The 24612-nt window shown below is 38.1% G+C and overlaps 1 protein-coding gene across 2 annotated transcripts in view; it reads right to left on the reverse strand.

Annotated features, from left to right (window-relative positions):
* Positions 1-296: 296 nt before the first annotated feature.
* LOC124153943 (retinol-binding protein pinta-like) overlaps positions 297-24612 on the reverse strand; it is a 59104-nt gene continuing 34788 nt past the window's right edge. For both annotated transcript variants that reach the window (XM_046527368.1, XM_046527367.1), the window contains exons 4-7: positions 11434-11692; positions 10221-10331; positions 8822-8927; positions 297-2869 (exon numbers count right to left, since the gene is read on the reverse strand). In XM_046527368.1, coding sequence (XP_046383324.1) covers positions 2796-2869; positions 8822-8927; positions 10221-10331; positions 11434-11692 — 550 coding nt within the window. In that variant the 3' untranslated portion in view covers positions 297-2795. The remainder of the gene's footprint in view (positions 2870-8821; positions 8928-10220; positions 10332-11433; positions 11693-24612) is intronic.

Genomic DNA, 24612 nt, shown 5'->3' on the forward strand with positions numbered 1-24612 from the left:
CTCAGTTTATTACCAGAATACCGGAATACCCTGCCCACAAACATAAAAAATGGATCCTCCGTTGCCAGTTTGAATATTGAAATATTGTATTATGTTACTTTCTGGCCAAAGAATGTTATTGTTACTTTGCATATTGTAGTAATGTAGTAATCTTTCTTTTTTCCAATCGTGTATATCGTGAATGGGTAATTTTACCCGTGAATAAACTTAAATTCTTGTTATAATTGTTATTATTAATTTCATGCGTAGCTTCTAAGCGCACAGGAATAGGAGCACAAAATAATGGGATGAGCATGTTGAAGAAAATAAAATATATTTGATAAAATTAGATTAGAAACAAATTAAAATCAGAAATACAACTTCATTGATTTGAGCCATCCGCCTGCTGGGCAATAAAATCTCCATTTCAACAATGAGAACACTCTTCATATAACTCGGCCACCACAATCTTTCTCCAAGGACAAGTTATGAATTATGCCTATCTCATCCATTGATGCGAGCAACAATAAAACACGGTGTTTTACACACTCAGTACGTAGCTCAGTATCTTTCCAAAACAACCGTCTAATTTAAATATTAAAATATTTTCACATAAATTTTATCTAAGCATATAAGTGCACAGCGTAAAATATGTCAATACCATATAAACTTATCACTTAGCCCTAATGGTTGATATGTCATCAATAATTTTCCTTGGGTAAGACTTCACAGCTATCTGATCTCATAGTATTGAGAATCACTCGAGTTTTGATCACGGTAAATTATTGAGCGACACAAACTCAGATATATCACAATTTATCACCAGGAAAAAATTTCATGGACGTGGTTTCCATGCAGGGATACCGTTAGAAGGAACTTATATAACCTCCGTAGCGGAAACACTGCCAACGCTTGGCAGAGAAATGAAGATCAAGTCCTTACCCACACGGAAAGGCTTAACATGCTCAGACTCTCGTTTGTGGTTTATGTTTTTGTTAGGAGTATCACTGTGGTGTTGATCTACAGTCCTTAAAGGGATGATCAGGGAAAATCCTGTTTTTAAACAGCGTTTCCGTAATTCAAGCATGCATCAAACGAGACGTGTCCTTTTGGAAAGAAACTTATGCCGACAAGCGAAGATTCCGGGAGGAGGTAAAGGCTATGTACCGAGGGGTAACACAACAGACAGGATTCTTAATTAATAGAAAAATTGCTCCGAATCTTATGTCTGCGACCCCTGAAAGTGGGATTTAGAGAGAATATGCTGAAATAAAAACCCTCAGTTGCTATGAAAAGTTAAAAAAAAGGAAGTAATAAAAGGAGGCTTCAGATAAGCTGAAAGGGGGAAACAGGCAAAAGAAAAGCCACTCCTTAATTGTGGCATTGTTCATTACAAATCCTCTCTAGCATTAGTTTTAGACTTCATAAGATCAGAGCGAATGAAAATAAAGTACCACCCTGTCTGCAGTGAAGGTTACACGTGTAATGCAGAAATAATAGACAAGGAGAAAAAAGAAAAGCGACCCATTCGCATCTCTAGATAACTGTAGTCCTTTACAGCTGCAACACATCATTTTAAGGTTCCAGATAATCAATCACAAATTTACGAGGAAAGTATACTACCAATCGGGTGTGGATACAACTGCGCGGAATGCAGACTACTCAATGGTTTTATTTTCCCTGCTAATCTCAGTTCATGAATGTCAAAAGGTAGAGGTAGCAATGGTGAAACTGACGCTAAATTGCTTTCAACAAAGTGAATGAAACACCAGTCAGCACCAAGAAAATTTCAATGAATGAAATCTGCTCAGCTGAGTAAAAGCACTCCTGATAATCTTCGCATTATTCTTGTGAAACGATTAGTCAAAAATTCACTTACTACTCGGAAATGAGCAGTAGATGAAAATGAAAATAGGTACCTCCCTCAAATCTAAGACACCAATTCTTTCTGAGGAGGACATAGCCAACCTACAGAATTGAAATTTTCTGTATGATGGAGATAAAAAATATTCTAAACAAATTAACAATAGAAATACAACAATGCAACTTGGATGACTTAAGCTATCCAAGTATTATGCATGAAAAACACCATTTCAATTATATAAACCGATTTGCACCGACATACGCCAAGAAGATCTTTCTTCAAGGACAAATTCAGCTGAGAAAGGTTTTGAATTACATTCACTATGTCTTTCTCGTCCAATAATAACAGTAACAATAAACACTACATTTCATACACTAGGCACGAAATATAGTATCTTTTCACATAAGACCCCTATTTCAAAATATAAAAATATTTTCCACATAAACATGATGACTATGGATAAAAGTACACAACGTAAAAAATTACAATAGCATACAAACTTATCATATAGTCTTCATGGGTGATGTGTCATCAGCAATTTTCCGTGGGTAAGATGCCACAGCTTTCCCATCTCATAATATTGAGAATATCACTCGAGTTTTGATCACTGTTAATTATAGATCGGAATTGTAGAGATGGCTTTGAAGCCGTAATCACAGTCTCAATAACAGCCCTGAGAAATACCTATTCCGTGGATATGACGTTCAATACGAGGGTGAAATGTAATGGTACGTCAATTTTCCACGAAATAATTGTCAAGGAGATCATTAATCATGCTTAAGTGATGTTAGCACCGTATTTTCCGGAAATGACCACCGTAGCCGTCACCTAGTAAGTTTGCTAAGTACGAAAGACTGTTTCAAGTCTTCATGGACGAGCGTTGTAAGAGAAGTGAGCGTCTGGTTCATGTCAGTGACGACAAAACGAAGCACAGCGGTCGCACATCAACTTCTCAAATGTCTGCCTTGTACTTCTCTTCCGCAATGAACCACTCCCTCTTCTCCATGGCGACCTTCTTCCAATAGCCTGAAAAGGAAGAAAAGATCTGAGTTAAACAGACTTCAAAATTATGGATAACGATTGGCAGTATTAACAATTTTCACAGCGGAGTATTCATTTGAGAACTAAAAGTTAGAATGCAAGGCCTTTCTACGTAATAAACTTTGATGATAGGTATCCCTCGCGAATCACCAAAAGTATCAGTATGTCACATAGTTTCGGTGAAGAAATATTATTACATGCTTACGGGTTAAAGCTGCTTTACATTATGAAAAAAAGAGGACGCAGTGTATATTGTCATGTCGTCAGCTGCCGAGACATAAAGAATTAAGGTTTAGTTATCGTAATCCGCAATCTGTGAGCGGCGGGAGGGGCGTCCAAAGGGTTGAACTTGCACCCCCCTGGCTCATGAAAAATTTTGGTAAGGATAGTACCAACTACTTTTGTAATTATAATAGGAACACTGAATTTAGAAATAGAAAATAATAATGATATCAACTTTAAAAAGTCCTTTTTAACCCATCCCCGCCTACCGTAGCCATATGACTACATCCTACCATTCTGAGCATAGGTCTCTTGAAGAAAACCCGCAGTCATTTATGCTGAAGAGTTTTCACGAATTTTTAGTTGCAGCATGTATTAACTTAATCTATTTATTGGTTTATTTCTGAAGCCGGTCGAAATAAGCCCACTGACGGAAAGTGACGGGTGCGAAACGTAAATTCAATATGGACGCCTACTGTCTACGATTTACGTACGAGTATCATAAAAGTAAACATGAGCTGGCATTTTATAGATTATTATCACTTTCCTTCACCCATAAATGTGCTTCTCCTGAAGATTTTTCCTTTCTATCAAGGTTACTCGTAGAAATTGAACAACATTGCGATCTGGCCTCGTTACCATCGAGTGTAGCTGTATGACTACGAGTAATTCTAGAGAAACAAGTTGATGTATCACCAAAATATTTCACTGTATTACTTAAGACGGCCATGGGAGCAACGTACCTATATATATCTTAAAAATTACAAGGAAAAATTATTCTGGGCGGAAATGGGTTAAAATGGTTATCGTAATATTGACAATTGAGTCATTATTCCTTGTCGCTATTGTGTCTAAGCCCTTATATTATCGTGGGGTATGAGGAAAACAAATCATACCAAGAGGACAAATCTGATGATCACACCTCTCTCGTCATACTTTCGATCAAAGTCCGTTGTTTTCAGAGTGTAATTTATCATCCAGTGTAGCTACTGTATATAGCAAAGGGCCATTCTGGAGAAAGAAGTAGATATATCACCAAAAAAAATATTTCACTGGAATCCTAAAGACGGCCTTTGGAACAACCTAACTAAATATCGTCTCCACAAACGCAAGTTTCAAGTTTGCTGGGCGGAAATGGGTGGATACTTAATACAGCTACCATTGTTTTACTGTTTAAACAAATGCTTCAACGCCACACCTAGCAACAACCCAGTGTCGGCAATGAATTCACCCCCGCAACAAATGTTCAATTGGCGAAGACAAAACCAAGGCTTTCTATTTATAATATTAGTTTGAAGAAAAGGTAAACGAAGCGAAAACGTTATTGCAGCCTTCAGGTTAAGTAATTGGTATTAAAAAATAAGTTCTATGTCATTTAACTTTGAACACACAAAATCTAAGTTTTTTTTTCATTTTATTTTAGAGATATGCTTTGAATTCTTATCTCAAAAAAGAAGGCACGATGCTCCTTAATTTCCAGATTCGGAGTATAAATCCGGGATTTATCACACGATCATTCGAAAATCAAAGAGAAAATCAATGAAAATCAACCAGAGTGAACCTAAACTCAAGCCTCGCGGAAAATTCTATCACAATTATTCAAGTATCCAAAGCAGTGCGAAATAGGCCGATAAGGACCAGACTGAACCTCATCCAGAGTCGTTTGCCAAAGGCTCACTTTATAATAATTAAATTAGCATCAACTTCAATTAAACTAGCAATCGATAACCGAGACATTTTTCCATTTATCGGAGATTTAAACGATAATCATCGGAAGCGTTCATACTTCTGCATGTTTCTCGACGCTTTTCAATTTATCTACCGCGCATGACTTCATGAGTACTCGCAGCGTTTGGGTTCGCGCAAACTTACACTGATCGCTCACCCCCAAAAAGGTTTTTTTTTCGGGTGTAGTACAGTAGTTGTTTGAAAAAATGCTGCATTGTGCGTCGAGCATGGCAATGATAACATTGCCTCGTGGATTTTCCTTGGCAAATTGAATATGTGAGTACACCAATATCATGCAGTTGTTTTCGCATTAGAAAAACTTTCCAGCTGTATCTCACGTGTTTTTGAGTGTAAGTTGGTAAAACATATGCACAACTTTTAACAGAACGTGTTTTCGCTAGATGCGCCAGCAGAGAGTTCCATTTCCTTTGGTTATCAGGCTAGTAGGTTACGTAGGCTATTAAGGTGTACATAACCGGTGATGCATGTAAGATTATAATTATATAAGAACTATTCACAGCCTCAAATTTCTTCTTGCGAACGCCACACATAACATAAATTCGATTCCAGTTTCCTGTTCTAATATTACCGCTAAAGGGAACGTCTCTTCAGCGTAAACTCGTGACGCTTGCTCTATGTTCAAAGAAAAAACTTAAGAGCTCTTTTTGCCCGTTTACTTGTTGAAATCTGTTATAAATATTCCAAGTACCCTACTCAGAAAAGTTTCTTACGACAACATAACTTAAAACTCAAAGGAGACGGCCAATATTTTTAAAAGATACAATTTTTCCGCCGAATTACAATGAAAGCCCACTCCCATTTATCTTAAATCATGAAAAAAATGAACGCATTCACATGGAACTACGTATTTTCACTCGTCATGCCTTAGTGACAGCATCGAATAAATCAAGAGCGGAGGCTTTAGAAATGCGGTATCACAGAAGAATTATGAGAATAAAATAGATCGACCGAGTAACTAATGAGGTGGTTCTTGGAAAAGTAGGAGAGAGGAGAAGGCTAGTGAAAACCTTGACAGGAAGACGAAACATTCTTATCGGCCATATCTTGAGACATTATGTTGTGATGAAGACAATCGTCAAGGGACAAGCAGATGGAAAGAGCAGAAAAGAAAGACCTCGAATAAAAATATGGCACGTGTTAATAAGGATGTGAAGGAGAAGAAATACGTAGGTGTGGAAAGATTAGCTAATACGAGAATTGAGAGGAGAGTTGTGTCAAATCATCTTAGGATTGTTGATTAGTGATGATCATACCCTAATATTATTTGTTTATTAATGCTATGCCCTTTTATAACTGAGCAAGAATAAGCGCAAACCAATTTTTCTATACTCCATGGCACCATACACCACGCAGCTAGGCATTGAAAGGCATGAGAGTGAAGTCACTCAGTAATACAGCCCAAGATGTTGGTTTGATGGGTGAGGGTGGAGATAATCATAGGCAAAAAATCTTTATATTTATTAAACTTTTTTTAAATTTTCAATAACGAAAATTTTCAGCACTTCTATAGAAACATTTCGATTCCAGTTTAAGAAAAGCTAAGCGACAGGGGTCAAAGTACGACGATAAGTCACAGAAGACAATGGGTAGTTTAAATCAATTGCAATGCTCTTATGGCTTGAAAATATTGGTGATAAGAAGTATCGTTGAAGAATAATGGAAAGGAGAGGAAGACAAAGGGAGTTCTGCATGACATTAATGGAGATTGATAGAGTGTTAACGGTAAGAAATGGATATTATTCAAAAATTAAGATTAAAAATGTATGCTATAAATGATTTTAATTGAATTTCTCTGTTATGTATGGGATATTATTCTACCATTTCGTTCATATACTTATAAAAAGAATAGTAAGGCCAAGAAATGCGACTGCAAACCATACCATGCTTCATAAAACTAATCTTAGGCTTGCATTTTGAAATAAAATGCCGAAGATTCAAGCTTGATGGAGTGGATTTTTTCCCTAATTGAAATACATTCTTGAGAATTTCCACGATTATAAAATTTATCACGACTTTGGTTTCAATATTACTACATCATCACTTAAAGGCCTTTAAGGTTATCTAGTAACATTGAAACCTGTAATAAAGTTAATAATCGTGGAAAACTGCAAGTATTATTTCAATTCCGCATTTTAGATTTTCATGGTCATTCAACCAGTCTTCCCTTGAAACTTAGTGATGCATAAGTAATATGATATAACTATATTGTGTAAAAATGTAGGGTAAAGCAGATCAGTCTTAACTATGAACTTAAAACGATTTACAAAAAAAGGTTCCCTTGCCTAAATAAAGGGAAAAATTCTATGCATTATTACTTCTAATTGCCTACCGAACGTTTGCCGCCAAAACTCCATTGCATATCGCGACTTACTTATCTCCGTAATAATACAGAAACATCTGAACTCAAGTACCAATAATGTCATCATGACTTTTTTTGAGAAATGATTCTCTTAAAAAACGATATCGACTACGGCATTGCAATTCTATCTAGCTATGTTATGTATCACTTTTTCTCAGCATGATAACGATTCCACGTATTTTCCAAAACGTAAGTGGGCTCATGGGAATTCCAACAAGAAGAGGTACCTGACAAACTCGACAGTGAAATTGATACGATACAACAAGAGTGTTTTAAAGAGTTAGCATATTTCCCTTCTTATTGTCTAAGGAGGCGACTTTGAACTTGAAAGGTAATGGAACTTTTCATTTAATTCCCACGACAAAACGTGATAGTCCCTTTACGTATGCATTTAAAGCCTTGGGCAAAAGAAATGAGATCAAGTCTCTGGGTCTTTGAATACGACAAAAAAATTCGAAATTATCGGTCTCATTGACAGTATGAGCGGCTTTGAGTATTATTTAGTTCAAGGTCTGTGAAAATCAATGATTTTACGCTCTATTCATTACGTGTTAAGATTTATTAAGTTCAAAAATATTAGTTCAGATGTTTTGTTCGAAGATATTTTCATCCCAGCTAAAACGTGGAGGAGAGATATCTTTGACGATACTCTTCCAGAATTTCCATGACACACTGATCATCCGACGAAAATATACAAATAACCTAATTACAAATCAGGAAAAAAACTCTGTTTCCCACCCTAACCAATTTGTTACACCTCTGTACTTTGATTTAGTTTCTCCCAACCGATTAGAATTTATTATTACATCGGTTGTATAGGAATACTTCTGGTCTTGTTGTTTTAACGAAGAATGAATCAATTCAAAAGCAGAAAAATTGAATCATAAAAGTATAAAGATACATAATTTATTAGCATGTGAAGACTTCATGACAGAGTGTGAGGAAATGGGTGCATGAAAAGAGCATCTCATTAATCGAAAGTTCCGAAATTGAAGTGATGCCCATTAATCCCTAATAAATTTGTTGATTATATTTCATTAAATTCAAGTGGTGTTTGCGATGAAAAAAATCGGCAGGTAAGACGATTTGATTTTAACTTTTTATAAGACGAATGTGTCTGGAGTGAAAAAATGAGTACATGTAATGATACATCCGGGAGTACTAAAAATGACAACACATGTCTGAGGAAAATACAAAGCATTTTGAAATTGAAGCAGAGAAAACACGAAAATCTTGGTAGCTAGTACTCAGAAGACGAAGAATAATCCCAGTCAAATATCGTATTGGCAGTTTATAATAGACTCAAGATCAAATTAATCAAGTTATTGTGATTGATCGGAACGTGGAATGGCGGATACTTTTCCGCTATGATAAACAAAAGTTGAAGGCTGCTTACCGTGATAACACACGAAAAAACATCGTCATTTCGAATACCGGCCCTTACAAGCCTCAAATTCATTTAGTATTGATATCATTTTTATTATAATTAATTATATGCATTTCGATGATAGAATCCTTTCGACGAGATAATTATTTCATCGTAATGGATGGCTAAAAGGAAAGATTCATCACTACATAAATGAAATACCTAAGCAAACATCACTTACCAATCAGTTCCTCCAACTTTCCCTTGGTTCCTCCGTATTCTTTGGGCAAAATTTCCGGACTGACGACTTTGTGGAGAGACTGGATGTTGTAGCCATGCACAAGAATCTGCGGAATGATCATCATACGTCAATCTCACATCCAGAAATAACATAAGAAACCAAATGCGATGCTCGACCGAATAATACGAACAGAGATATGGTACAGCTGTACCTATTAAATATGGAACCTGTCTTTTCTTGAAACTGGCATATCCCGAATTTTGGGACATATAAAAAGAGATCGTTTACGTTGATTTTTTAAGGTAAACTTTATTATTTATTCCCGCAACCCTACCTTTTATGCCAGTATCTAAAATCAAGTGGAGGATATTCTTTAATATTCTGAAAATTAGTGCAAGCCTAGTGTTTTTGAGGGTATGCATTATGTTGCCACACAAGGCAGATTTCACTGACAAGGAGACATCGCCAAAGTGATGTTCGGGATCTGCATGTGGATGTTATTAAGTGAAACTATATAGGTAAGGTAGAAAAAGTGTCACGGCTTTCTTCCACATAGGCTCGGGTTCGAGAGATATTCGCTTGCAAATATTTCGCGCAGCATTGCATCCCTTGAGTAATCGGTACCTCTTAACTACGGCCGTGTTTTTCTCTCTTCTAATTTTTGAAATCACTGCTACATTTTATCCCCATTCGTTTTATTTAGTTACTTAGTGATTTTTTCAAATTTAATATCAATTTATGGAGTTTAAACGAAACTCCGAATTGTGCCTTACCTCGGCGATTACTCAAGGGATGTAATTTTGCGCGAAGTCTTTACAAACGAATATCTATCGAACCCGGGCCTATGTGAAAGAAAGCCGTGATACTTTTTCTACCTTACCTATATAGTTTTAGAAAATAACATCCGTATCCAGATCCTGAACATCACTTTGGCGACGTGTCCTTGTGAGATAGAGATTGCGAAAATCAGAGGGAATTATGTAAGCGGCGTACTCGGCTGCATTCAATATCATAGAGGAAATAATTTTAAAGCTTGAACCAGTTCATAGGGAAAATTTTACATAGCATTGGTCAGTAGGTAAAGTGGTTCTACGTGTACTTCAATGTATCCATGGGCAATATCTTTAAAGGTTTTGGAAGTAATTACGACCGATTTGCCATAATCAGTATTCATTAAAAAAAGGTACCACAACCGGCACCATATTGTTCAAAACTTTTATGAACAGGACTAAATAAAGGGTTTATGTGTTACTCATTACGAGTAGAACAAGGCCAGACTTTCATTCCCAATCAAAGGTTCTTCTATTACAGTTACAAGTTCAGGAGTAGAGAATTTTGCGATAGTTGAACTTGAAACTTCAAAAATGAAGGAAATGCATTAAAAAGCAAAGAAACTTACTCGTTTTGCCATCTTCTTGGTCATGAATTTCCGGAAGACATTGAGCACCACATCCACATAGGAGGGAGCGTTGATGAAGTTCATACTCTTTATTCTCACTGGATAACAATCCTGGAGAAAATAGAGAAGAAAGAATTAGACATAATTCAGCTCCAGAATTTAAAAATTAACTGCGGATCATCTAAGCGGATGACATACCGAGAAGAATTTACTGCCGCCATTCGCTGGGAAAAGATGAACTCCGATTTTTTTAAATGTCTTTAAAATACCTTCTGCCTTATTCATAGTTTCCTTAGTAAGCTACTAACGCGTAAAGTAGCGTTCTAAGTAGTAGCATACTAGCACAATGGTATTCATAGATCGTCACTAAGGACTACTAAGCTTAGTATTAGTAGCCGGCTATTAGTCGCCCTCCGGCCTTGTCTAACAGAGTTACTAAATTTGTATTGTGGATGATTGACTCCGGTTCTATTCGTACACTCTTATAGATGTTTTACGCATTTGTGCCAAAATGGAACACGGAAATCCATTCTTCAAGTAAGGCAGGCAGTATGTAGTGTATTTTTGACAGAAATTGAAATTTTTTTAATAGCTGCAAGGAAAGTACGAAGTGCAGTGAACTTGTGCCTCTAGTGTAAGTGTACAAAATGTGTGCATTTAGTGAACCCCTAAGTGAATTGATTGTATATAGACGATGAATTAAAGAGTGAAGCGACAAGTGAAGTGATTTGTGAGTGTATGATCTTCTACAAAATTATTTATTTTTTCCATACTGGTTTAATCAACCGTATACAGGTCGATCAAAGGTATCTACTAACTGTTGCGAAGGGGATATGTGTCATATTTGAAGTAGTTGCTCTTTAGGGATACAGCAAACGCGTATTAATTTTCATTCGTTTGTACGCTTATAAGTTCTGTGCATTTAATCCTCCCTCTGTGAAACATTATCTTGTGTTTTCCCAGTGCATAGATTCGTGGAGGGCTATTCGAGTTTTCCATCGGGATAATGATGAAATTGCTACCACTGTTTCGGAAACCCAGTGGGTTCCATACTCAAGGCTGAAGATTATTTCAATGGAAAACCCTAACAGCCTTCCACTATTCTTATTCGTTTTTTGTGTTTTCGATTGTTAGCATTTCGCGAGTAGAAAGTCACTACAGTGGAAGTGCTATTTACAAGTGGAGATGGGGTATTGGCTGCCAGTTGACTGACCTGCCACGCGTGGACTGCCTTCCAGATGATGGACGGGGTCATCTGCAGAGCGTGACCCAGGGACACCCCTTTGAGGTCGACGATAGCCACGACGCCGTAGACGGAGATGAGCTCGTCCTCGTGCACCATCAAGTCCACGAGCATGTTGGACGTCTTGAAGAGGTCGTTCTGCTGGTGCTTGCGGGGGTCGTGCACGGCCGCACGGATCAGCACCACCTGCTGTCCCCTATCGTTCTTGTCCAGCAGAGGCAGGAAGGTCCTGTGGATATGAGAGAAGTTACAGACATCATTCCTCAAGATAGAAACACTAAAAAGTTATATTGAACAGGGGCGCAGCGAAGAATTAAGGCTAGGGGGGGGGGGGTTTAGGTACAAATAATACTTAGGGGTGCGGGGGCATTGCATACCCGCCAGGGTAAGCAGGAGTTGCGTGGGCCCTCCTTTAAGGCCGATATACACGGGGCACGGAATTGCGCAGATTAGAGCTGAATTAATTTCTAAAATGGCGTGGAATTGCGCGAATGCATGAACAAAATTAGAGCAGGGGCTATTTTACCATCTCACGTCCACGCATTCTCGCATGTGTTCTAGCAATTCACCGCTTTACATGATGCAATTTTGACTGCGCCTTCGTACACACGTCAGATTACGCAAGTACGTGCCCCGTGTAAAACGGCCTTTAGAAAAATTTTAAGAACAATGGATCAAAATGGCGAGTTTTACGGCCTTCTGATGGATATTTGATTAATCCTTACACTATTCTATGAGCAATACTGATCCAAATAAATAAAATTGATTAAACTTAAAAATTTCTCTGAACTCTGGGGGGGTTTCGACCCCCAAAACCTCACTGCGCCACTGATATTGAAGGGGTGTGAAGCCAAGGGGTGCAAGTGATTTTGTTCCCCAAACAGAGTTAGGTAAAGGAATCAGTCGAACGAGATGAACTAGATATTTAGCAGTAGTATGCTTGATTTTCATCTCGGTGTCAGCACAGAACAGAGACTCAATCGCATCCCTTGGCCACAACGCTTTTGTAAATTTCTTCTTTCAATTTCTATACCTAACTCTGGTAAGAAAAAAATCACTTGGTGTCTCACCCCCCCAAATATGCCTCTACTTTACTTGCGAAATTAGAGATGAAAAATCCTCTCATACATTTTACAAGTAAGACAAAGGAGGTTGTAAATATCTGGAGGCGCTGTTTACGAGTTTTTGGCGTGGTCAAAGTTCCGCCATCTTGTTTTGACAATTTTCGGACTTAGCTCTCAACTGATATTTTGAGGTGGCTAAGTTTTGCTCTGAAAATGAACTACATTAAGTGAAAATGCTACCATAATCATTAGTAATTCGCCGGTGATTGTCATAGGATTTTTCCCATCATTTTCGATACTTCTAGTAATGTATTAACTCTGTGTCTGTTAGCCACTTTACTGGTGGGGATATCCTTGAAAATATACTTTATAAATTTAATTGTTAATTTCCGATGGCTGTAATGAAATTCAATGCCAGTACAAGTGCAGGTAAATGACTATTTTACTCTCGTAAAATTTTATTTTAATTTGCTGGTTGTAGAACGTAACCGTGGTGATTGATAATATTTTTTCCTAGGGAAAAGATGTTTGAGTCATAAATTCGCTAAGCCTATCAATGAAGTCAGAAAAAAGATTTTAATTGCGCGTTCCATAGTTAATTATAATGTATTACCGAGTTATGACAAAAAAATTTCACCAAATAGTAAGCATTGACCCTCATGGGATTGTCAATGTTTAGGTCACAGTGGGCGTGGCTCGTCCTACCCAAGCACCCCCATTCCGGCCACACTTCGCTCCACGCTCGAAACCAGTGGAGCCCCCTCCAGATATTGACAACCTCCTAGAGTAAGACACACACAGGCATGCCCTTGGGAGTTATTAAACAAGATACTTGGAGACGTATTCCATAACCTGATACAGTCCTGCTCAATCAAAGTAAAACCCTGCCCATACTTGCAATCCTGAATTTCAAATCGTTTTTTCCGAGCGTGCGGTTGACTCGGGTTCCAGCCGGCGCGGCGGCGGCGGAGAGTGTGCTGACGCCGCAAGCGTGTGGATGCGATATGACCAAATCAACTGTTTTTATAATCTATATTAAAGAGATAAGAATTAATCTCCATAAAGTTATTTTAATAAACTATGCTTCAAATGATATTTATAATCTAGTCGCGGTGCACAACAGAGAAAAAAGAGATGTGTTGAAATACTCCCATTATCTTCCATTCGAAAATCTTCGTACTATGCACTCCATAATTCATGTTTTTTTTATTATTTCATTCTTCATTTGAGAATGTAGGTGCACACTAAAAGGAAAAATGACCTCAGCGTTGTAAAATCAATACTGATTGAGTTGAGTGAAGAGCTGTTATATTCTTAATGATATTTGGATTCTTTCTACGACTACGAGGCGAGCTGATGATATATGCTGTTACTATAGTAACAGCATAGAGTAAGTATATTTACTGTATGGTAACAGCTTCGGAGTAGTCATAGATGAGCCCATTCGAAGCCACTCGTGAGAACAAAATTCACAAACTCATTGTTAACTGTGTGGTATTCCATTTTAAGGTTCCTTGGAGAATTCACTTTTACTTATATCACTACTTTTTTTTAAAAAAGTACCAAAAGTAGTGGTATAAGTAAAATAGAATTTTCCAAGAAACATCACTCGTAAAGGCTCTTTAGGGGCACTGATTGATAGATTCCGTTTCCACTATTCCGACTGGAACCAGGATCCCGGGAAATACGCGAACCTTAGTAGTTTTATCCCGATTCCTCTCTATACATCGGTATTTCAGACTCAAGTCTAGTTAGAGTTCGGATTTTAGGACATAAACTCAACTCACTTAAGAGTAGTAGAGTGAATGAACGAATGATTCATTCCAATTTAGCACGTCGTTCCATTTTCTTATCCCATTTGTCAATTGAAATTGTATTATTACCACTCCTGGGCTGTAAGCACTTCACCTTGATTTGTATCGTGTAATTTTATTTGCATTTTTTCCTACTCATCACTTTACTAATAGATTCATCCAGAGATGGTCAGTCGGTAATACGTTTCTCTCTTCGTGAGACAACAATTCGGGAGAGACGATACGAGAGCAAACGAAAGCAAAAGCTATCCTTTTAATGTTATATTATTAAAACATCGCATTTTGGCGATGGTCAACTACCGGATTAAATATTAGTCGTACCGAGTCGTCACTAATGTTTGATTCGTGCAAGGGATAGTGAATACATGGAATAGTTGCACAGAAAATTTGGTTACGATACACAGATGACACATTGATCATTTGGAAGCAAGGTCGACAGAAGTTAGAGGAATTTTTCGAATATTTCAATAGTCATAATATTAGATATTAAATTCACCATGTTAATAGGTAAAGCAGGAAAAATGCCATTCCTCGACGTATTGGAGGAGAAAGATAACAACGGGAACCTAGGACACGCCGTATGTAGAAAACCGATCAACAAATCGGTATCTTATTGCTAATTCTCATCATCACCCTCCCCAACTCAACGCGATTATGACGTCACCAACTGAACGATCGATCCGGCTGAGTGACCCTAATAAAAATCTTCAGAAACTATGAAGCTGAAGTCCATCCTACGTCTTGAAGGCTACGACAGCGGATCTATATCCCGCAATTAAAAAAAGGATTGTCAACAAGGACAAAAGAACACATACGAGGATACAAACATCATCAGCCAAAAGACAGCCTTCCTCACCCACGACAAAATACGATAACCGTATTGAAAATCTTGTCTATTTTTTAAGCGTCTGGGGGAGGGCATGTGCCCCCCCCCCTTAAACCGCTTATGGCGCCGAGTGATTTAGTTTTTATTTTTAACTACATGCAAATCATTAAAGTTTGGAGGTCTGACTTTAGTTCGGCAAGATATTCAGTGAGAGACCTGATTGAACATGAACATGAACTTCAGGTTGTAGCAATTAGTTATCCACCTACAATCTGCCCCGTGGGAATGTTCCTAGGTGCGATTTTCTGAGCGTTAGGCTACCAGCTATGTAACCTCCAAATTTAATCTTAATTCCTTATGAATTCATCCTACTTTATCCAAGATCACAAATGGATAATAAATTTTGACAAATTTCACTCCTTATTGTCGATTTCTATTTCATTACCTCAATTTATGTAATAATTAATAACGTCTTGGAGTACAGATCAGGGAATGAAATGCGAAAATGTTTGCCGACGTATCAATATTATCTTAACCTTCTTCAGGGCTTATTTGCACTTCCTTTAGCGATTGTAGAGGGAAAGTGTTACAGCCCCGTATATCCGCACAATCAAAGCACCCATTGGACCATTTATAGCCCAAAGCAGCCAAGCTAGGAAGCAAGCTGCAACTGAATGCAATCATTCAATTCGATTCACCAGTTGCATGCTGAGCCACATTTCACATTCTTTTTACTTTCTTATTTTATCCTTATTATGTAAAGTTACATAAATACCTAAATACAACAGAGGAATTTATTTTACCACGTATCGTTCGATCATAATTTCGCATAGCTAAAAATTGTTAAAATACTTACAGTAAAACTAAATTTGAATACATTGGTGTGAAAGCCGTCGTGTGTAACAAATTATCACATTAAGGATCTAGACGCCCTCGACCTTGCCCCGTTAATTTTCGCTTGCCGCCGCGAATGAATGCTTTTATTCAGTTTTCCTCAACTCCTAAGCCTCGGTTTCCTCTCCTCGCCGAATATTGCAAATATTTGAAAGGGAAAGTGTTATGACTCCGCATCTCCTCACGCACCAAGCAGCATGGGACCATTTATTGCCCAATGAAGCCAAGCTACGGTGTCAGCTGCAACTTTCTTGATTATTTCATATTCGATTCACCAATTTCATGCTGAGCCAAAGTTCACACTCTTTTTTTATGGTAACATTTTTATAAACTCCCATCGCTTTGTTGCTCGTCATCTTTTCCGGGTCAAATCTTGCAACTCAGTTTCAACCCACTCTCCGATTAACTCTCAAGCTGGCATTTTCATGGTAACTCATAACCGTACGACAATTCCAACACTTTTATAATTATTTTAACTGTTTGTCGATTGTTATTCCGAATTGAAAATGAAATAACGAGATTAGTGAAAAAATTGCCACCAAAATACGATGGAGGCGCTGCGATCACACAAAGGAAAGAGAATGATGGAGAGTCATTTAAAAATAATTTTTTACATCAAAATTCGTTGAAAAGTTGATTTTTTAAAATCTATTCTTTGTACGCTATTGTATTGCATTCTTTTAAGCTCGCGATAAAAACATTTTTTTCACAAAAAATATTTTTACAGTACTTTCTTCTTATGCACAAAATATATTCTTTTTGTAGACAATTGCGAATAGTATTTTATCCATTTATATATAGCTAGTCAAAGAACCTATATGAGAGCTAAGACGAGTTTCCAAAAGTAAATTGTTTCACCATTGTGGAATTACTCCAATGAAGGGACACCTTGTTCCGAATCCATTTATGAAAAGTTTGCAGTAACTAAAAACGGTATCGGATAGAACTATCTTTCGAAAATTTTCCCGAAACAAGTTTTTGGCCAATGAATTCGTAGACTTTTTATAGGTCATTTGTGTCGAATAAGGAAAATCTCTCACAGTAAGTTGATGTATGCCTTTTTCTAACCATCTCACATGCGACTCTTCTAAGTCTTCACTATCCCTTGCACGAGTAAAAAATGAACGACGAATTCGGTACAAAAAATATTTAATCCGGTAGTTGACCGTCGTCAACATGCGATCTCTTATCATAGTATAACATTAGAAGAAAAAAATTTGCTTTCATATCCCAAAATATTGTCTCACGAAAAGAGAAACGCGTTGCCGATTAACTATCCCTGGTCAAACCTATTAGGAAAGTGATGAATTGGAAAAAATGCGAATAAAATTACATTATGCTGAGCGAGGATGACGGTGAAGTGTTTACAGCCAAAGAATGGTAATAATTCAATTTCAATGGACAAATGGGATGAAAGAATAGAATGGCGTACCTAATGGGAGGCTGCAGGATATAGAAGGATGTAGACACGCCAGTCTGACCAGGTTTCATCTTACAATTAAGTTTGTTTAAAAGAGGTTTCTCGGTTGCTTTTCTGACGAGCATTTCTACTGCGGATTGGTGATGCAGATGATCCGTTAGGGTCATGAACAAAATTGCCATTCATTTTCTAAATCGAGTCCTTACCAATAATATACCTAATAATTAATTCCTACTACGACACAGTTACTAAGTTAATTTACAATTTAATGTTTCAATCTCGATGAAAGAAGTTACGAGTAGCTAATGGTCAAGCGTGTTTCATCTTTGCAAGATAAAAAGGAGCGATGGCGTCGCGAAAATTATTTATAGAATATTGTATAAATTTTTACGATGAAATTGATAAGGAAAAGAAGAGAGACGGTTAAACTCTGCAGAAATGTACACGTATGATGCTACCCGGAATTGGATAAAAGAGCTATAATTCTATAAAGAAAGCTTGACCCGTTCTTGTTATGGTAGCTTTTAGAAGAATGAAATTTTACAAGCCATCGCAGGAGTGAAGGCGCCCTTAGTAGCTTAAATTATACGAATTCGACCTGATTTAGACTTGATATTCCTTCTCAAATCAGAAGACCTGGCTTTAAACCCAGTGGTGGCAGAGGAATTTGATTAATTTCTATTTGCGTGGGGTGCAGAGGAAACTTCATGGACAGCAGTCCGTAGTCTGAATTGATGGAGAGTTGAGAGGTTTCCTAAGCGCAAACCTCAGAGTACATGCAAACGAGAGCGCCCAATGTGACTGCGAAATGACAAAAAGCTGAGGCCAGCAATGAAAACACCCACTCCAACATTATGACGGGAATGGAAAAAGGACAGCTTTCAGAGCGCAAAGAAAATTACCATCATCTACAGTTTATCAACAGTCATCAATCCTATGATTTTTTGACGCAGATCTCCTCGCAATTCTCTTATCAGCTAATCTTTTAACGCCTTAATCTGCTCTACATCCTTCGACACCTGCTCTATTTAGCTCATCCCTTGTTTACCTCCACTTTTTCCCCTTTCACCTGTCATTTATACGATACAATGTTCATTAGATCATCGAGTCTCATGATCTGGGCGGTTTAACTGTCACGCCTTCCTCCCTAGGTTTACATATGACTCCTTTTCTACCCACCTCTTCTATCTTCATTATTCCACAAATTCTGCGCCACTCACACGATCCATCTATTCAACCTACATCATTATTCTATAACCAGGGCCGGATTTACCCAAAGTTACGCTATATGCACCTCTCCATTGAGCGCCCCTCCTCACTTGAGCCCCCTCCCCTTCCCGATTTTTATGATAAGGCATAGCCACTCGCATGAGGTGATGTTCAAAAAAAAGGAATGAAAAGATAATTGGCTGACAGCATAACTTTATGCTTGAATTTTTACGCAGGGAAAACATAGAAAATTCAATTAAAGAAAAACAGTTTGGAGTAAAACTACATGAAATTGATTAACTTTTATGCAACTAAAACACTGTATGAGTACCCTTTCCAAAATAGGCCTAGCCTTAATTCATACAACAAAATAGAAGAGTAACCCCAAAAATAAAAATATTACGTACTGCTGTAACTGATTGAACTGCCGCCCGTGAAGACGCCCCTTGGCACGTGCCTATTTTGCCTTACGGTAAATCCGACCCTGTCTGCAACACCACATTTCGAAAGCTTCCAAATCGATTTCTCCAACATGCCTTCGTCCATGCTTCACTACCGTCGAGGAGCATGCTCCGTATGAAAGTCCTGATAAAGTGTTTCCTAACTTCAACGCTTATATCTTCAGCTATAAGGAAACTCCTCTTTTTAATGAACGCCCTCTTAACTTGAACTCTTCTATTTTTTTCTTGCTCCGTCCACCGTTGGTCACTCGGCTACCCAAGCAGCGGAACCCCTTCTCCTCTGCTACCCAGAAAACACTGTTGGAATGGAAGTGGGAAACCCTACCAACAGGGGCAGATCCAGGATTTCTTTCTGGGGGGACACAAGCAAGACCGTATCCAAGATTTTGTTCTTGGGGGCACAAGGATACCTCGTAATACTAAACGAACGCAATGATAATGGGACCGTATTAAAAATCTTCCATATTTTTAAGGGTCTGGGGGGGCATGTGCCTCCTCGCCCCCCCCCTCTAGATCCGCCTATGCCTACCAACTATCTCTTCCCTGAAAACATGGAATACAACCAAATGAGCCTCGGAATCTCATCGCCCGGGACCCGTCCGCAAAGGGCGGGTGTCGCTCACGGCAGCGAGGCCGGCAAGGTCCTCGGGGTTGTGAACATGCGAAATCCTTGCCGAGACTTATCATCATCACCATCAGCAATAGCAGTGAAGAAAGAAGAAAAGAAGAAGAAGTCTATGGTTTCCTAGTTTCAGTTTGGTGGCCGCCTCTTCTCTTCCACTATTTCATTAAAATCCTAGTTCTTTAATACTTTTTTCGTATCTATTCATGTTAGAAGTAACATAATTTTGGATCGAAGTAAGCGAAGATTGGTGGAAAAGACCTCAGTAGTTGGTAGCCTCATCCAAACACCAATTCACCAATCAAAGCCTAAGAATATTTTTTAAAGGAATTTTAGTGAAAAGAGTCACATGAGTTCAGCGGTTACAAAGACAGCAAAAGTACCTATTACAAGACGTAAGTATAAGGCAATTGTATAACTTCTATGGAAAATACTAGGCTTAAAGTTCATTCACGAGCATATATGTTCTCACAGTCCCGCTTCAAAGACATATGTACGAGAGGTAGTCCAGGCCCCCAAAACACTTTCTCTAGCGCTCATAAAGATGGAAGGAGGATGGCGAGAAAACAGCATTTCTCAATGGCTTCCAAAAGTTCAGGGCGCGGCACACCGTTCTAATCTTCAAAATGAATCTGGCACCTTCAGAAGACTGCGGATTGCAGCGAGTAGAAAGTGTTCAAAACTCTTGTGCTAAGAGTCTAAATGGGTGATTTAATTGCTTTTGGCACTCTTATCGCCGATGAGTAAGATAAATTTTTACCACTCTGAAGCTTATTTATTTTGGCTTCGAAGTTACACGAAACGAATCGGAATCGAATAACAGTACATTTAGTGCTTGATGGTGTGCACTGCTCTCAACTTAATCCCAACAAAGCATTCACAAAGATGGGAGAGTCAGTGGCGCAGCTAGGAATTAAGGCTGAGGGGGGTTTAGGAGCAACTAATACCGGTGTGTGTGGGGGTATGGGGTACCCACCAGGATAAGCGGTAGGTGCGAGATTAATAAATTGCGGAATTTTAAGATAAATGGTTCAAATTGGTAAGTTTTACGGCTTTCTAAGGGATATTAAATTAATCCTCACAATATTCTATTATTAATATTAATCCAATCAAGTAAAATGGATTATACTTTAAAATTTCTCTGAGTTGTTGGGGGGGGGGGGGGGTTTATCCCCCAAAATCCTCCCCTCGCTGCGCCACTGGGGAGACTCACTCAAAGAAACAACTACGACGTGGTGGAATTGGAGGAGAGGGGTCGGTAATTTAAGACACGTGGATCAGAACACGAGAGATACTTCAAAATTAAGGACACCGAATCTCGGAACGTCGAGCACTTCATCGACCACCACCATCGAAGGCCACCGAAGCAGTTTCATCCACGAGCATGCAGTGGGAGAGAAAGGGATGGCACGTGCACGTTTTTCATCACCAGGAGATGATAAGAAGAAATAATATACAGTTGCGGCAAATGGTCTTCTTAATAAGCATTTTTGGGACTTCTTAATCACAAGGTCGTACAATACAACTCGCATTCGCTCGCCGCTAGATCCCTCGGGAAAGACCTGCGGCCTTTTCTGGTCATTCTGCTAGTTATTCCAATTTTTGTCACTCAAGGATATTTTTTTTTCGTTGATTTCTCACCAACTTAAATTGAATATTATGAATACCATACAGTTATCGGCTTCCAGGCTTTCTGACTATTACGTGGTGTGAACTAATTTACATGGCGTGAACTAATGCCTACCACAATGAATTCGGTGCCATTAACAAGATTACCCGCGATGTTCAAATTCCTCATTACCATCGATTTTTACCCCAAAATGCCCTCAATAATTACAGACTGTTGGCAACACTGCAATAGATAGAAAAATTAGTTTTTCGACAATTATTCCTGGGTTTCAGATGATTTAAGAAAGGATCTTTCCGATGAAAATTGTCATACCTCGTCACGTCCACCCCAAACATTTGCATGGGTGAGTGAGTCCGTCCGTGAGTGGTCGGCATTGGGTTTTATTCAGTATATAGAAAAGAATATTTGCTTACGCTTTGATTGGTTTGCAAATTTTCATCAGGGTTAAAAAAAATTGGCTAATGATTAACTTTGGTCAAACCGAAATTCCATAGAAGGCCAGTTTATAGAAAATACAGACAATGAATATAAATTATCTGTGAAAGAAAAATTTAGCATATCGACTTCGGGGCTATGAAAAACATGAGCGAGGACTAGACACCATGAATCGTGGAACAGTCCTCACCCACCCATCACTTCAACCTACTGTCGGCTGTAGACGCAGTAGTTTTCCTTAGGTTGAGTTCATGAAGGTGACAAAACGGCTAACAATTATCGGTGTGCGGAGTCGTTCATTGCACTGGCGTGTCTATATTTTTGAATATTTTTGATACCGTCACCTGACTTAGGTATTGTGCAAATTTTCAAATATTATGATGTCCAGTATGTAAATATAGATATATCAAGTGAATAACTACATTAGTTAATGTAAATGATAAACGCATGCGAGAACTGAGTAGAGATCAACGTCAAACCAATTTTAAGAGTATATATCCATGATGGAGTCAGTGACCACTGTGAGTACTAGGAAAACAAGTAAAATAGAATAGAATAGAATACATATATATTTTATTCATGCTCTGGGTATACCCTGGGAGCAAAACACAAATTACAATAATTTGCTCATCATAAAGGTCGAAGTACACGAAAAAAATCAAGTAATAACAATAAAGCAGTATGACACACAAATAATAAAGAAATGACACGTAAACAAGGAGTAAAATTTAACAATACACGTAGTATGTAGACTGTATTTTATGTACGAGTTTATTTTCGCTCTCCATTGAGTAAAGCCATGTATAATTTATATTTAAATGAAGCCCTTCCGTTTTATTTATTTTTTTAAAATTAATAGTGGAAGTATATCTGAGTATAGGAATAGTACTACCTATCCATTCCCCCGTAATCTCCTTCCCTATCCCTTAAACGATAATTATGTCCAGCCAATGACAAAACACCCTTCTTTCAGCTCCATATTTCTCTCCCACATATTCACCTTCTACCCTTTCCGCTAATTTAGGGATTCAGCGACTATTTTACATGTTATAGTAAGCACTATTTTGTAACAGATAAACCGACTATACTCCCACTTTTATTTCAAAAATCTATACCAGATTAGGGGGTTTTATAAATTAGTATGAAAATTAAAATTACTGTCTCACAACCACCTTTCTGAGGCGAAATATCCACGTTTAATTGAGCTCTATTCCATTACTAAACCTATGTTGTTTGTTAAAAAGTCATCACAAGCTGAAAGTAGGCACTAAATAAACAACATAAAACGCCAACAGTCAAAAATTTCGGTGACTTCGAAATAAAATTAGTAGCAAGATAATGATGAAATATTCTTTTAATGTATGTGTAGTGCACATTTTGTCGGAAATTTTAAAGGCAAGCGTAACATTTTGTTACCTCGATCGTTTTCTCAATGTTTCTGACGAAATACATACACAGACGCCCAAAATTACCCGATAGAAAACTACTGAGTTTGGGCGGCTCGATATTCTGCCTTCGCTCAGCTTTGCGGAACGTGCGCTGAATTTTCCCTTGAAAAGATGGAGGAGGAGTCGTGACACATCGCACATGCGGCTAAAGTTAGGGGCCTCGAAGCGTAGAAGCGAAAAGGTAGTCAACATTGACTCCACAGTCAACTTCCCAATTGGTTATGCAATAAAGGAGTTGAATTTCGACAAATAAATAAGCGCATAAGAATTAAATAGCCATGCAACATCCTCTGGAACTTATGATAGGTTTTTAAAAGGTTTAAGATCAGAAAAATGTCCGCAGTGTGGGTGCAGCAATGCCCAATATGTCGGCTGCGCCCACAGTTGTCCCGAAGAGAGTAAACTTCATTCTAGGTGAGTCTTGAGCGAAGTACACTTCGGAGAATGTGGGAAGAATTCATAACTGGATCTTTTGCTTGTTGTCATAATGCGACGGATGTGATTATTTCCCCGGTAAAAGGGGTATATTGCTTTTAAAATTCCCGGCCAAACGAGAGCATTACGAGGGCAAAAAAAATGACAAGTAGTTCCTGAACTGGCCACTTTCAGACGCCAATGAGCTTTGCGTTACTTTTTTCCTCCACGGTAAAATGAATAAGATTACCATACTTCTATGAATCCCTTCGTCATCACTCGGAAGGCATGATCGCTGAGATAAGATTAAAAAAATAATTCGATTAGAGTCCACTTTATTAGATTTAATACCCCATTCAAAGGTGACGTATCTCTACGAGTGGTTTGATAGTACTCGAAATAACTCCACATACTGCTGATTAAAACGAAAACAATATATATATCACTCTCTAATGAACTGAAGATGAAGCAGAAATTACGCATGCCACAATATATTTTATCGGGCGGGGACGTCAGAGGATGCATTTATGTCCCTAAAGCCTTTTTAATACATTTGAGGGGAGTTAAAGTTATCGGAGAATGTTGCTATTATTCTCCGAAATATCTCTATTTCATACTCTGCCATGTCCAAATTCATTCTGTAAAGATAAAATAATTAAATTATTAAATTAATGACTGTCTACATGCACACTAATTATAAGTCATTAGTGATTTTATTCATGCAGTGTACATTCAGACAGTAACACGCCTTGATAATGGAAGACAAGTCGTTTTCCGAAACGTCGGCCAATACGACTGAATTAACCCGGTGTAGAGCCTGAGAATAATGCCAGAATATAATTGACCAGGAAAAATTTAAATCGCCTACTAAATCTGTCTACTCATCCATCATTCTGTGTATCAAAGCAAAGA

Source organism: Ischnura elegans, chromosome 2 (assembly GCF_921293095.1).
Source record: "Ischnura elegans chromosome 2, ioIscEleg1.1, whole genome shotgun sequence".
Lineage (NCBI taxonomy): Eukaryota > Metazoa > Arthropoda > Insecta > Odonata > Coenagrionidae > Ischnura > Ischnura elegans.